Raw genomic sequence first — 16,434 nt, forward strand, 5'->3', positions numbered from 1 at the left:
GGATGATAATACATAAACTTTCCTCTTTCTTCTCTCTCTGTGCCCCTGCCCCTACCCCTGCTCCCCACCCCCCTTATCCTCTTCCTTTTCTTTTTCTTCTTCTTTTGCGTTTTTTCGTACATGGAAACCCATGTCATCAAAATCTTCGTCTCTAGCTCTTTAAAATTTAAATCCACAAGAATTTTAGGAGGTGGGGGGGATAGCCCGACAGTAAGGGATCTTGCCCTACACCGCCACGGCTTGGGTTCAATACCCGGCCCCTCCTCCCGCATGCCTATATGGCATGTGGTCCTTACTATAAAAAATAAAAATAAAAATAAAAATAAAAAAACAAAACAAAAAAGAGCTAGGAATTTGGAGGGTATTGATTTTTACATCAATTAATTTTAATAAAGCTTAGAGAGAGAAATAATTCATTTACAAACATTCGGGGGAGTGTCTGCGAGCATGTGGCGGTAGCCATGGCTTCTCAGCAGCAGCAACAGCAGGGGAAAAGAAAGAGAGAAGACGATCCAACAGGAAGATTACAGAACGGGCGCTCGCATGTCAAGGAAGACGGCCATGACCATGACGATGACCATGATGTCCGTGATGGCTATGGTGGAGTGGACCTCGCCCTCTTGGAGGCCCTCGAGAGTGCTCACGACACAGGTGAGGTCTTGGACCTTCGAGGTTTGAAGAAGCTCGTCTTAGCTTTTGAGAGAAAACTGCGTGATAACCTCGAAGCCCGCATGAAGTACGTTGATCAGCCAGACAAATTTGTGGAGTCTGAAGTTGACCTAGATGAAGAGATCAAGAAGCTCCATGCCCTAGCTGCTGCCCCTGACCTCTACCCTGAACTTGTTAGACTCAATGCTGTGCCTTCCCTCCTCGGCTTGCTCACACATGAAAACACTGACATCGCCATTGATGTCGTTAGCCTCCTCAGCGACCTCACTGATGAGGATGTCATTGGTGAAACCACTGAGGACTCTGCTGTCATCCTCGTTGAAGCCCTCATAGAGAACAATGCCCTTGAACTGCTTGTGCAGAACCTCTCTCGCTTGGAAGAAAGCGAGCCCGACGAAGCTGCGGCTGTCTTCAATACCCTCTCTGTGCTCGAGAACATGGTGGAAGTCAGGCCCGCGGTGGCTGAGATGGCATGTGAGAGAACCAAGCTTCTCAGATGGCTTCTTAACAGGATCAAAGCCCGGGAATTCGACAGCAACAAACTCTATGCCAGTGAGATTTTGGCCATTCTCTTGCAGAACAGTGCCGTGAACCAGAAGCGAGTAGGGCAGCTCAATGGTGTGGACACAATTCTGCAAGCTGTAGCTCTTTACAAGTCCAGGGATCCCAAAACTGGTGAAGAAGAGGAAATGCTGGAGAACTTGTTCGACTGCCTCTGCAGTGTGGTGATGCCCCTGGAAAACAAAGAGAGGTTTGTCAAGGCAGAAGGGGTGGAGCTCATGATTATCATCATGAAACAGAAGAGACTGGCTTATGGGTCTGCTATGAAGGCCTTGGATTTTGCCACGACTCGCTGCTCCCAAGCTTGCGAGCGTTTTGTAGATGTATTGGGCCTGAAAACGCTTTTTGCCGCCTTCATGGGCAGGGTAAGCTTTGATTGTTTTGCGCATTTCACTCATAAGTGGTAATTTATATTTTACAGAAAATGGCTGCCCACATACATTATAGTCAAGTGAGCTGGGTAAGTTTTAAATTTTGATGCATATTGTATAGTCATCTTGAGTAGCTACTTTTATAGTTACTTGTTTAGTGAGTAACAAAACTGAAGATCAGGTGTTGGACATTCTTGGCATTTGCGGTCATGAACACTCAAGTGGCAAGCATAACTGAGAGCATGCATGATGATCAAATCAGGGGTAGAAGCAGATGTGGGCAGGATTTGGGATGCCCGGGGGCAGTTTTTGGACATCTAAAATCCCTAAGCCTGGCCACCCAGGTGGGAAAGGCCAAAAAGTGTGAAAAGCTTTGATAAAAGGGCTTAGTAGGTGATAATACCCCACAAGGCAGCCCGATTGCTTGCCAGCAGATCAACTGACCAGGTAAATTACCTACAAAAGGACCCCGTTAGCCCTTTCACCCTCATTCATCTTCATCAGCAACAAGCAAAAGGAAAACGCAGCCCATCTTTGCTCTGTGAACATGTGATAAACCTGCAGGCTAGTAGAGTCCTGGTCGGGCAGCCCTGTCGGGGACGGGTGATGGACAGCTAGTAGGCGGGATAGGACAGGCTGGGCAGTGTATGTACTGGCTGGGTAGAAGTCAGCCACAGGCTCATGGAATTAAATGTTGGGCAGCAGTTTTGGGCCGGTCAGCGATGGGCACCCACACATATGAACTTGGTATTTTAGTGATAAGGTTATTTGTGGGTTTATTGCAGTCTGGCCATGATCTGAATAATACAGTCAAGTTGCCCATAAAAAGTGTAAGACTACTAGGGCTGTCAAAGTGCTTGACAAAGGGAGGAGTGCAGCGGAGATTCACAAACACAAACACACACTAATAATCCTAACGTTAATCGTGTGCTATGTACAATGAATGGAATACAATTGAATGTTTTCAAATACAAGCAAATGCTGGCTGCCAAGTTGTTGCAGCTTCCAGATCTTCAAGCAAACGCCGGCTGCCATATCCTCTGCTTGCAGCGCTTGTGCTTCTCGCTCACTGGAAGGCCTTGAGTGCAGAATATCTGATGATTTATGTGAGGGGTTGGGGATCCCTTTTGTAAGGCTCCGCATTGCTTGTCGGCATTATTAAATGGGTTGTGGGCTGGTCGGCACCTTAACTAAACCTTTGTAATAAAGTCAACTTATCCATATGTTGGTGCTTTGTTGTTTAGTGCACCTACTCGTGGCTGGCTGCCGACGCTGTTGTGTGTTGCTACCTTGCCTTGAACTCATCCTCAAGCTACTCAAGATAATGAGGCGGTAAAAATCGCTTCTTGAGGTCGGTGATGAATTGGTCCCATACATAGGCAACAACTCCGAAACGGAAATTGGCTTGGGCCTAATGAGTCGACCAAAAAATGGCCTCACCCTCAATGTAGCAATTAGCTAATACTACCTTATCTACCCGTAGCAAAATAAGCTTCAAATTGATGAATCCAAGAATACAAAGCGGAGGGATCGAGTTTCCATTATACTTACGAAGTTCACCTTCTCATGAAGATGAGTTGAGGAAGTCTTCGGTAGCATCTAGAGCTGGAAGGAATCACTCGTGTTCCACGTGTTGTCCTTGGTCTTGTGCGGTGGCACAAGTTGCTGCGTCACAGTTCGCCTTCATCCGAAGCTCCATTTCCCGTATATGTTGTTGGAATAATCGAAGTCTTAGTGGTGTGAAAGGTTATTAAGTCTTGGTGTGAACACATTTAGGAATCACCTCTTATTAAGAGTTTAAAGATAAGGGCACCTTGGTGCCTATAAAAGCAGGGTCTTGGGGTCGTATTTCATTCTTGCCAAAGTAATGAGTATCACTTGAGGTCTTGCAATCTTGCTTCCTTGTGTCTATTGCATCTCTCGCTCTCTCTCTCTCTCTTCCATATCCATGTCTATGCTTCCACACACCATGCCTTGATCTCTCTATCTCTCCTTCCACTCTCACTCACTCCCTCCCTCCTCGACATGGCCATGTTTCCAACATGGTATCAGATCTAGGCTCCATTCCATTGCCATGCTTCACCTTCTCCCCTTCTGCATCTTTCGGGTTTTTGTGTTTTCAGCCTTCCATGAGCATCCGTGCATTTTTCTCTTCATGACCCACCCCTTCACATTGTTGTGTTTTTAGCCGCCATATGCTGTCCTGCTTACTTGCGTTTTACCTTCTCTCTACTTGCAATGTAGCACCCCTTTCTATGCGTTTCTCATCCATATAGCCGCCTGTGGTCGGCCAGTTCTAGCAGGCCAACAGTTGTCCTGTAGCATAAAAATGCTATAAAATGACAAAATGGTAGACCTCCAAGTATCAATGCAACTTGCCCAATCAAAATCTGTGAAACCAACCAAATCAACACCACTGGAATAGGTGATGCCATAATCTGAAGTACCTTGAAGATAACGAAGAACTCTTAAGGCTGCTTGCCAATGAGACCTTCGAGCGGCTGATGAGAACCGGTTGAGAACACTCATAGCATAGGAGATATTTGGACGGGTGTTGGCTAGGTAAAGCAATGAGCCACCAATCTACCGGTATTTGGTGGAATCCTCCAAGGGTGTATCCTCCTCCTTGGATACATGGGACAAGAGAGGTGTACAATCTGGCAACCCACAAAGTGGGAGCAGCTTCTTCACATACTTCTACTGAGAAATGAAGATACAGTCATCTTTCTACCAAACATCTAGTCCAAGAAAATAATGAAGAAGGCCAAGATCAGTCATCTCAAATGTCGCTGAAAGCTTGGACTGAACATGTGTGACCAACTCAGTATCGGAGCTAGAAAGGATGAGGTCATCAACATACAAAACAATGACACAAATATCCCCATCAGAAAGAAGCACATAGAGATTGCTGTCAGCATATGTCCTCTCAAAGCCAAGAGATAACAAGACGGCATCAATCTTTTGATACTAGGCATGGGGTGCCTGTTTGAGACCATAAAGAGCCTTTTGCAGAAGATACACATGGGTGTCCTATCCTCAAATCACAAAACCAAGAGGCTTCTCAACATGAACTTCCTCCTCTAAATCTCCATTCAGAAATGCAGATTTGACATCCATCTGGAACACGGGCCATCTGAAGTGTGCAACCAGAGCCAAAACAATCTTGATGGTGGTATACCTGGCTGTAGGAGAAAATGTCTCATCAAAGTTTTCACTTGCCTTCCGAGCATATCCTCGAGCAACAAGGCGGGCTTTGTACTTGTCCAGAGTACCATCTGAATGAAACTTGACTTTGAAAATCCATTCGACACCAATCACATGACGATGTAAAGGCTGTGGCACCAAAGACCAAGTGTGATTCCTCTCAATAGAGGACATCTCTGCTTCCATGGCTTGCCGCCACTGCAGCTGTGAAAGAGCCTCCTCTGGACTCTTAGGCTCATCGATCTCCTGGAGAGAACTCATGAGAGCATAATTCACTGTTTGATGAGATGTGGAAGCCCGAGATGAAAGGCGAGGTCCAAGGGTGGTGGTAGAGATTTGGTTATGGAGTTGTGCATCAGCGAGACCGAGACCAGAATCTTGAAAGAGTTGATGAACCCACTGAGGTAGGCAGACCTCTCTCTCAAAGTGTGAAGAAGAAGATCCAGGTGCAGTAGAGGACTCATCCGATGTTGCTGGGAGAGGTGATGAAGTAAGCACTGGTGGGGGTAGTCCCGGAGTCAAAGCATGACTCGTAGAGGGATTGGGAGATGCAAAAGTTGGTGCAACAGGAAGTGGTTGTTGTAAAGGAGCAGTTGGCACTAGAGTTGCAGGAGGAGGAGGAGGAGGAGGAGCTGGACGTGGAAGAGGTATAAGATAACTAACATTGCCCGGGAATGGATCATCCAGAAAGTCGGAAGATGCATCAGGTGGAGAGTGTTAGAATTTGTGCATTTTAGTGTATTTGGGCAAAGCCTATTTTATGGGCATTTATCTATTTTCTTCATTGTATTGGGTCCCAATTACCCTCTGTAGGGCCCCCACCATGGATGGTGTATTTGCTTTATTAGAATGATGAGAAAACTGAAAGAAAATACAGCAATCTTGGATCTTTTCTTGGCTGGGAATACCCTGTCCTTGACCTGAATCCTTCACCCCTTTGCTTAGCACCCTCTTGGCTTTGTCTAGCCTCTTATGCTTGAGCTCTTGGTGGAGAATGAGATGATTGAATGGGATTATGGGCCATTCTATTTATACTAGCTCAACTACAGCAGTCGGCCAGTGCTACTGCAGTCGGCCAGCATTAAATGCTCCCACGACCAGAAATTCAGCAATAAATGCTGAATTAAATCCCAAAAAATGCTGCCTTTTTCCCTAACAAGCTGAAAGTGATGTGCCTGATTCTAAAGGACTAGGCACAGCTTTTGCAAACCTCAAGAGGGCTGGGCAGCCTGAATGGGCTGCCCCATACCTGCCCTACAGCCATGCAAAGGCTGTTTTGTCCTGGAATCTGCCTTATTCTTGCCCTAGGGCTGTCCTATAGCCCCTCCATGGCTGGTGGGTTCAGCTTGGGCCTTCTTGGCCCTAATGGGGTGGTTCCACACCATTCCCATGCCCACACTAAGATCCGGGGTAGCCCTATGGGCTGGCCCCTTGTCCTAACCACTATCTACTCAGTGATCTGGCATCCGGTACCATACCAGATACACAAATCACTGACATCATTCTAGAGGGAGACTCACAGCGCGGACTGGCACTGTTTCATGTGCAGGATAGTGCACACGTGACCTTAGATTCATGTGCAGGATAATGCACACCTGACCTCGGACGACTGAGATGGATCCATGGCTGACTCGTCCCGGACTGGGCTCACATGGGACTAGTTCACCATCCCAGGTCCTGCACCTTTTGTACAGAAATGTCTACGTGGCATCCAAGTGCGGGATGCACGTGACATCCCCTTCTGCTTGACTTGACGGAAGCTGCATAGCCTCCAAATAATCTATCAATAACGCCAGATAGTCTTCGAAAAACTCTTTGTCGAGCCATACCGCTTCATGGGTTCCTCGGTCCTAAAACTTCGTGAGGAACTGTCGCAGTCTTCGGCCTGAGCCATGCTTGAAACGGTGCAGAAGGATCTGTTCTAGAACCATTACTTCTGCTTCATCCACAATGTCTGGTTCCGCTTCGTCTTTGACCTCTGAAGGGGGTGGACCTGCATATGGCTTTAACCAACTGACATGAAATACATCGTGCATAGTCCAACTCGGAGGTAGCTTTAACTGCATAGACACCTCATTAATCTTTTTCTGGATGGGAAAAGGTCCGAAGCTCCTGAAAGACAACTTTGGGCATCGCTTGCACCTCAACTCACTGGGGAAGTTGTTACTTGGTGGCAACATTGGTCTCATCTCCACACAGACCCCTTAACAAGCCAATATCAGTTTGATTGGGCTACTTTTGTGGTTGATCTCAAGGCCCGTTTTCTTCCACCGTAGTATATGATCAATCTTGAGGATGAGTTTTACAAACTCATTCAAAGTGGTTCCCATGTTCCGACCTATTTCAACAAGGTCATTACCATAGCCCAACAGCAGTGGGGTATATTGGAAGAAGATAAGCTGAAACAGCTCATTAGAGGTTTAGACACAAACATTAGGTACCCAGTCAGGAACTTTAAGCATTAGACTTATGCACGGGCACTAACCCTCGCTCATAATCAAGATCTGATGCTGAATGGAGGTAAGCCCAAGCAGGTATAGTCTAGTCCTAAGCCCCAGCAAACAGGCATCTACCCAACAATCATCCACCTAGGGTAAGGGGACTCAAAACAACAAAGACTATAAGGACCCAAAAAAAAAATCCGAGGGTCGATCGGGCAATAAGAAAGATTCCGTACCCAAGAAAATTCATGAGGAAAAATCTAAGGAGGGCATCACTGGAGGTTACCTCCAACCGGATGAACAGACATGTTACAACCGGTTAGAGGTTACCTCCAACCGGATGAACAGACACGTTACACCCACTATTGGGCACTGATGATGTTAGTGGGGATGCCGTAGTGTCTAGTCCATACTATGCATAATGGAGTTGATAGTTATATAGTCTTGTGGGTTGACTACCATGAGTATCTAAGGTGCACGTTCCTAAAAGGTGAATTTGGGCATGTTCCTAGATTCGTCTAGGTATATAATTCAGCCATATTAGCGGACATGCCGATTTCACATTGTGAAGTTTTCGTCCGAGTTGCAGCTAGTTGATATTTTTTTTTTTCCGAGAAAAGATCCTTTCATTAGTTATATAAAAACGCCCGAAGGGCTACAAAAGATCTCTCCTGCTCCTAAGAGAGAGAAGAGCAGTGAATACATCATGGCAGCCCGGGAGACTCTCCCTAGGTGCTGCAAAATACAAGCATCAGTATAAAAAACTGAGCGGCTAGATCATACAATAGGGGGGGGGAAGAGCCAAACAGGTGGCCTGTAGTGCCAACGGGGGCATCCCGTGTGTAGGGTGTAGAACGGGCCATAGCGCCAAGTGGTGTGAAAGGCCTGGCGCCGTAAGATCGCCTCATCCGAGTCTCCCCGGATGCGGTCGTACTGTCCTCGCAGGGTGTGGATCAACTCCTGCCAAATCCCCCGAACAGTCTCTGCTGGTGGCTCTAATCTCCCCTCAAAGGCCGTAAAGCACCGGGCCCTCCAGGTGAACCAGATGGTGAGGCTGCTGAGGAGCTCCCATCGTAAATCCCTCTCCTGTGTCCAGCTGGCGGACGAGAAATCCGGTGCCGGAACCAGGCGAGGCTGGCCCCTAATAAATCTGATGGCCTGACTACCCTGCTCCATCTCAGCCCATAGCAGGCCCTGACGAAGTCGACCAAGCAGCAGCACCCCACGTAAACATACCCTCTGGAGAGAGGGGGGCCAGAATACGCAGTATCCGCAGCCAAATCTGCTGTGCCTGAGGGCAGTCCCAAAGGCAATGTCTCTGTGTCTCCATAGGGTGGCCGCATCGGCCGCAGGCCGCCGGAAGACCGCTGTAAACAAGCCAAGTGCCAACTGCTGAGCCCCTGTGGGCGACCAGCCACTGAAAAGCCGAGATCCTGCGGGCCTGCCGACTAGCCCAGAGCCGAGCCCAGAAATCCTCCAGGAACTCCTGTGAGAGTCCCTGTAGACGCCAATGCCCCGCTGCCGCTGGAGAAACCGTCCTCCTCGCCGTCAAAATATGCCGTCCCAGCCGAACAGTATACTGGAAAAAGGTGATCTCTGTGGCCTCAAGGGATGCATAAGGATCATGCCACTCGTACTCCCCGGGGTCCCACTGTAGCCGAGCCAAGGGGCGCGCTGCATATGCCCATATGCGCCAATCCGGGAGCACATCAGCAGGGTCGGGGTCAATATGCCACTTCCGAGAAGCGGCAGCCACTACCCGAATCCTCTGGAAGGTGCACTCTGCAACCAAAGGCGACTCCACCTCCACTCTCTGTAGTCTGCCCTCATCCTGAATCTCATAGTAGAGGCATCTGCCATCCTCAGTGCTAGCTCTGACAGCAATCAGGATCTCCAACTGCGTAAAGGCTCCCATCCACCATGGGGCCACTGGCTCGAGAGGTGTGAACCACTCCTCTGTAAGTGCCTCTTGAATATCATCCCTCATAATCAACCCCCCTCTGAAGTAACTCAGCCTCTCCATCTGGATCTCCTCTGGTAGACTGCAGAAAGCCTGCCAGTCTCCAAAACTACGAGCTGGGCCTGCCGCTAAAGGTCCCCAGGCTAGACGAGGCCGAGAACCCAGCATATGACCCTGCTCCGTACGAACCGCTGGGCTCCAGATGAGCGGCTGCCTGGCCCGCTCCTGAACACAAGAAGGAGGCCGCTGAGAGAGCCCCGGTCTCAGCAGCTCCCAAGCTCTCAGGATACTCAAAGCAAATCTGTCCTCCCATCCTCTACTGAGGCTTGTCCTCCTCATCTCTATGAAGATCCAGCGAATCTCTGGTGCCCAAGTACCCCTTGCAGGGGGCGCCCGAGCCTGCAGTCGCTGCAAGAGGAGCTCTTTCCAAGGCTCAGCGCCTGGAAGCAACCCCCGAACAATAAGCTTCCCCAATAAGGCTCTACTCTGATCGACTGGATCTATAATACCCAAACCGCCCTGAGCCAGCGGAAGTGTAATAACTGCCCATGCAACCTTTGCCCGAGCTGGCTGACCGTCCCGCCCAGACCACAGAAAGTTCCTGATCAGCCTCTGTACCTGGCTGATGCAAGAGCTCGAGAAAATCCAGCAAGACGTAATGTACCACATGGTCGCTAACAGCACCTGATTTGCCACCACCACCCTCCCTGCCAAGGATAGTCGAGCTGTACTCCAATACAATAGCTTCTTCCGAATGCTCAGAAGAAGCGGGGCAATCTGCTGCTCAGGTGACAAATCGAGGCCAATCTGGCATCCCAAATACCGCACTGCTGTGCCTGGAGGAATCCATCTAAAACCGGGGTCCGGGCTCCATGCCGGAGTGGGAGCACTACTGATCCAAAAGGCCACTGTCTTGCGCCAATTGATCAATGCTCCCGAAGCTGCACTAAAAACCTGGAGCGACTGCTCAGCCCGCATAAGATTGGCCTCTTGGCCATGCAAAAATAAGCCCGTGTCGTCTGCAAACTCAGCATCAAGCAAATCCTCCCCCCGGACTGGGAGCTGAAGTCCTCTCAAACCAACCTCCTCTGCCGTCAAATACATACTCATAGCCTCCGCAAAGAAGAGAAAAAGGAAAGGGGCGAGAGGACACCCCTGACGGACTGATCTGGTCAGCTCAAAACTCGGCCCCCGTCCTCCTGCAATCAGCACCTGGCTGCGAGCTGTGGAATACAAAGCTGCCACCCCTCTGATCCATCCTGGCTCAAAGCCCAGGCGAAGCATAGTGCCCTCTAAGAATCCCCAATCAACTCTATCGTATGCCTTCTCAAAATCGAGAAGCATCACGACCAAGTCCTCGCCAAGAAATCTAGCTCGGGCCGTCGCCTCCCAGAAAGTAAAGATGTTGTCAAGGATACTGCGCTCCTTTGTTATTTTACAGGACATCTAAACGCATAATAAGCACATTAGAAACACTCCATCCTCCACTCCTCCGACAACTGAGCTTGGGGAGATCAGAGCCATTGCCACTGCTTTTTATAGTGACCTGCTTTCAGCGGAGCCAGCCACTGAGGATCGAGATGTTTGCAGACAGACTGTGTGGGCCCATGTGCAGAGGAGGGTCACAGACCATATGCGTACAGTTCTAGGTGCGCCTCTGTCAGAGATTGAGCTTGCCGAGGCCTTGAGGGTCCTGCCGCGACATAGTTGCCCAGGGGAGGACGGACTGACGCCGGCCTTTTTTATGCGCTATTGGGACCTTTTGGGGCCAGGCCTCCGCAGGGGCTTTCAGCATGTTTTGGACACTGGGGTGATGCCGCAGAGCTTTTCAGAGGGCTTGATCTATCTTATCCCCAAGGGGGAGGGAGTATCAGATGACATTCGGCATTGGAGGCCTATTACGATCCTCAATACTGTCTACACCGATCCATCCGGTCTACCAAGCTGGCGGACTCCTGCTCGCGCATGACGGGGTCCAGTGATCTCAAAAAACTCCCCAGTCACTCTATCACCAAGCTGCGTCCACTGAGAGGCCTGACGACGATAGTAAAGCTCATGTCTCTGCTCCTCTACCTCTCTAACCTCCTGGCGTGCCTGGCTCAACTGGGACGCCACCCACTCACATGCAGGCTGCTGCTCCTGAAGGCGCTGTAGCGAAGCAAGGCTGCGTCTCAGCCGTTGCTCCCGCTCGCGAATCTCTCCCAGACGTGTCACAGCTGCAGCGTGCAGAAAAGAGCTAAGATCAATGAGTCCCTGGGCACACTGGCCCGCTGCATCCTGGTCAGAGCACTGACTATCATGCCAGATCCTCTCAATATCCTAGCGAGACTGGGATCTGCAAGTACCCTCTCTGGGATCCTCAACTGCAAGCTGGGCTCCCGTGTCCCCTCCTCCAATGTCAATATAACTGGCGCATGATCTGAAAATGAGGTGCCAGCGAGAATGCCGACGGAGCCCCCTCGCTCCCCTAACCAATCGCCCACATAAAAGCAATCAATCCGTGATAGATTAGTCCCTCCCTGCCGGCGATCCGATCGAGAGAAACTAAGACTGTCCTGAGACCGGGAGAAAGCCCCATGCTGCCATGCATCAGTGATCCTCAGTGACATGCAAAACCGGTCCCAAGCTGCAAGCTCCGTGCCGTGCACTGTAACATGACTGCCTCCCACCCTATCTGCCGGGTCCTCAAGCATGTTGAAGTCTCCCCCAACACAGCTAGTTGATATTGTGCTTATTCTTTCTATCTTTAGCAGTGCATTTGCCCTATCAACTACTTATTTGCTGTTCTAATTCTTTCTATTTGCTTCTTCCCTTAATGCTAGGCTTCATTATGGCTGAGTCTGCCCTGCATCTCCGGAGGTTTGACAGAAACACAGTACGAAGGGCTTTGTGTGAATATATGCTCTTATGTGTGTGTGTGTGTGTGAGAGCATATCTTGATACAGAGTTCTACACCCACTATTGGGCACTGATGACGTCAGTGGGGATGTCGTAGTATCTAGTCCATACTATGCATAATGGAGTTGATTAGTCTTGTGGGTTGACTACCATGAGTATATAACGTGCATGTTCCTAAAAGGTGAATTTGGGCATGTTCTTGGATTCATCTAGGTATATATATACAAGGCAGAGAACCGTTGTTTCTTCTGCCACACTATGGAACACGGGAAGAAGGATTACACAAAATGGCAAGCTGAAAAGTTTGCCAAGGCACCCACTTCCACAGCAGTGACTGGAGTATCCATACCATCAGCCTCTAATGCCATTCAGCTATTGCCAGCTTTGAATCTGGTGCCACTAGTGGTATTTGATAATAAGTAGGAGGGTGAGGCTGAGGGACAAAAGAAGGCTCTCATCAGTGCCCATGGCATTGCAAAAGGGACGACGGTTCATTGTCCTCTTCGACATGAGCAGCTATGAGAATGCCATTGTCATGTGCAAGTTTTGCCCATGGACATGTCCTGAAGCTAGTCCAGAAGGGGCAGCCAGAAAAAGATGATTAGAACCAGGATTTGGAGCATAAAGTGCAGATGTGGCAAGCGTTGGACTAGGAGAAGGACAAAGGGGACCAGTCGTGCGTAGAAGGGCAAGATAACTGCTGTTGGCTGCATGGATACTGGTCGGATCTGCGTTTTGGAAAATATATGCTTAGTCGGCTGGCCGACCAGCAGTCGGCTAGCACTCCTATTGTCCAAAGGCCTATATAAAGGCACAGATGCTCATAGTTAAGGTCATTCACTCCCCCTTTGGGTGTGGGTCTAGACTAGGATTAGAATAGGGTTTTTCACTACCTTTTAAAGGCAGCCCATGGCTGTAGAATCTATGTACCTTTTTGTACCATATGAAGATACTGAATTTCCAGCCATCTCACTCTCTCTCTCTCTCTCTCTCTTCTCTCCCTTCTGTCTACGTTTTTGCATCAGCATGTTCTAAGTGGTGTTAAGGGCTGAAAGAAGACTCTCAGAGCTTCCGCGTGTTACATTGGTATCAGAGCATCAGGCTCAACAAGGCTAAACACCGATCAGTCCCATATGAAGGTGTACAGGTCCAAGGTATAGGAAAGTGCACAGGTACGAAGCCCAAGGCAAGGAACACAAGAACGAGAAGAGCTCCCAGGTGGTTTGTTGGTGGTGTTCCACAAAGCCCAAAGGGGATGGCAGTCTTGTGAGCCAGGAAAGGCTTTCGGGCAACGGTCCCAAGGGAGGATGATCCTCCAAGGGGTGGAGTGAGAGTGCCAGACTCATTTCTCAGGAATGAAGACCAAGACGGTGTTCAGAGACAGGGTAGGAAGGGATTGGGGACTGGATGGAACAGATGCATAGATCTTATTCAGAGTCAGAGTGGTTTTGGAGACCGGGCCGGGTTTTCAGTGAAAAGGGTTGCCAGAGATGGATGGATGACAGAGGGACTTCGGGAATAGAATGGGATAATGACAGTCATCCAAGAACAGGTTGAAATCCCATCATCAAGTTTAGTAGAGGGGGATGTCATGTGCAAGTTTTGCCCATGGACATGTCTTGAAGCTAGTCCAGAAGGGGCAGCCAGAAAAAGATGATTAGAACCAGGATTTGGAGCATAAAGTGCGGATGTGGCAAGTGTTGGACTAGGAGAAGGACAAAGGGGACCAATCGTGCGTAGAAGGGCAAGATAACTGCTGTCGGTTACATGGATACTGGTCAGATCTGCGTTTTGGAAAATATAAGCTCAGTCAGCTGGCCGACCAGCAGTCGGCCAGCACTCCTATTGTCCAAAGGCCTATATAAAGGCAGAGATGATCATAGTTAAGGTCATTCACTCCCCCTTTGGGTGTGGGTCTAGACTAGGATTAGAATAGGGTTTTTCACTACGTCTCAAGGCAGCCCATGGTTGTAGAATCTATGTTATGAAGATATTGTGTCACCATTTGGCCACCCAAGCTTTCTCATCATGTATGTACATTGGACTGGTGTCCATGGCAGTTGTATATGCCGGGGATTGATTGCACTCATGTGATACTGTGGACTTGGCTTTTCGTTGGGACTTGTGCCTCTGTGTACATGCCTGGAAATGCTTGGTAGATTGGTGTTTCATTGGGTCTGGTACCTCGTGTACTTTCCTGGAGCACGTCTATTTTGGTATAGTCTCATGAACGGGGATTGTCCATACCAATGCTGCATTGCATAGCATCTTTATGTGCTTGCTTGCAATTGAAATTGCATGCTGTTTTCATGCTTGCTTGACCAATGTGTAGTTTCGGGTAAGGGGACGTCCGCCCGTGAACCTTGCATGTGAAACTGTCTGTTGACATGGTTATGTGGCATGTGACAGGTGGTAAGTATTGGTCATAAACCTAGCCTTAGGAGTTAGCACTAATTTATAAGCGACTGTGTACACACTTCATTAAGTTTTGGGCGACCAAAACTCACTTATAAATTATGACCAGCCCGGTGTTCACACACACTGATGTCCCGAGGTGGACATAACCCAATGTCCACTGCCCAGACCTTATCCCCTTTGTACAAAGGGAGTAACCAGCAATGTGTCCACTCTAGCTTTCTCCACAAAGCACTTGCCTGCCACCTACATTGGACAACTCACCACCTCGCTCCTCTCTCTAGAGATTGGCGCCTCCTTCATGAGGGCTGCTGGGCTGCATTTTCTGCACATTCTCCTCTGAAATTCAGTAAAACAGCTCTCTTTATTGCTGTAATCTTTGGTCTTTTTGTTGAAAACCCTAATTTCAACCCTCCTTTCTCAAGTTGAACCATAGGGGAAGCTTTCCCAAGGTTCCCTTCATCCTCTTGAAGACTTTTGTCGTGAAGAAATGCGACAAATCGAAGATCTCAACACTCCAAGGACTTCCATCACGAAGACTTCTGCTGTCATCGACTCTACTTGCATTTGGTAAGCTTTTATGCTTAAATATGGAAGCAAGTAGCAGGAGGGAGGAACCGGATTACAAGATCACATACCATGTGTAGTGTTCTCTTGTCCTACGTGCTCTCTTGCAGATTGTTGCTACCATGTGTTGGTGAAACAATAGTGAGCAGATGGTAGGGAAAATGGACACTTGAGAGGGTAGTGTGGATTGCAAGTCTACATCGACAACCACTTGTTTGCAATACTGTATTCATATGCATTGGTATGGAAATCTGGTCAGAAATGCCCATGACACTATGTACTTGATTCTCCCAAAATCAATATACTTTATTTGTGTCACGTGCATCCCGCACTTGGATGCCACGTAGACATTTCTGTTCAGAAGGTGCAGGACCTGGGATGGTGAACTGGTCCCATGTGAGCCCAGTCCGGGACGAGTCAGCCAGGGATCCATCTCAGTCGTCCGAGGTCAGGTGTGCATTGTCCTGCACATGAGTCCAAGGTCAGGTGTGCACTGTCCTGCACATGAGACAGTGCCAGTCCGCGCTGTGAGTCTCCCTCTGGAATGATGTCAGATGTTCTGTGTATCTGGTTTGCAACTGGATGCCAGACCTTTGCAAGCATGTAGGTTTGCATGTAGAGATGGGGCCAGCCCATAGGGCTACCCCAGTGCGAAGATTTGCACTTGCACTCTTAGTGTGGGCATGGGGGAGGTGTAGAACCACCCAAGGGGCCAGGAGGGCCCAAGCTGTGCCCACCAGCCATGGCTTGGGCTGGAAGGGCTGTCGGCCAGCCCTAGGGCTGCTGGACAGGCAGCCGACAGGGTTAGAAACCCTACCCAGCAAGTCGGCCAGGTGTAGGGGGCAGTCCCACACCCATGCGCATGGTGCCCAGCAGCCTGGAAACTGTCTAGCAGGCAGGCGTAGAGTGGCCAGCATTTATTAAAGTGTGAAAGCATTTTATTGAATAAGACCCAGTCGTGGAGCTTCATGAAGTTGGCCGACTGGATGCTGAAGGGAGTATAAATACTCCAGCCAATAATCATTGAAATCATCTCATAATTCACCAAGTGCATCAAGCAAACAAGGGCCAGGACAGCCAAGAGGTTGCTAACGCAAAGGGGTGAAGGACTGAAGGTCAAGGGCAGGTTTTCCAGCCAAGAAAAGGTCAAGTTTCTGTATTTGTTTTCAGATTTACATCATTCTAATAAAGCAAATACACCATCCGTGGTGGGGGCCCTATAGAGGGTAATTGGGACCCAATACTGTGTCTCTCCATCTCCCCCTTCTCTCTCTATTTTCTGCACATCTCCTTTCAGTTTGTGCGTTAATTCCGTCGCGAAAAGAGTGCTGATTTCTGAGTTTTGAAG

At 49.0% G+C, this 16,434-nt stretch overlaps 1 protein-coding gene across 1 annotated transcript in view; it reads left to right on the forward strand.

The window, feature by feature from the left end:
* Positions 1-402: 402 nt before the first annotated feature.
* LOC147614757 (ARM repeat superfamily protein) overlaps positions 403-16,434 on the forward strand; it is a 32,706-nt gene continuing 16,674 nt past the window's right edge. Inside the window, exon 1 of the mRNA XM_086780098.1 lies at positions 403-1,595. Within this exon, the coding sequence (XP_086636224.1) occupies positions 462-1,595 (1,134 nt within the window). The 5' untranslated portion in view covers positions 403-461. The remainder of the gene's footprint in view (positions 1,596-16,434) is intronic.

The sequence above is a fragment of the Cibotium barometz genome, chromosome 41 (assembly GCF_041138505.1).
Source record: "Cibotium barometz isolate CiBa-2024 chromosome 41, ASM4113850v1, whole genome shotgun sequence".
Classification (NCBI taxonomy): domain Eukaryota; kingdom Viridiplantae; phylum Streptophyta; class Polypodiopsida; order Cyatheales; family Cibotiaceae; genus Cibotium; species Cibotium barometz.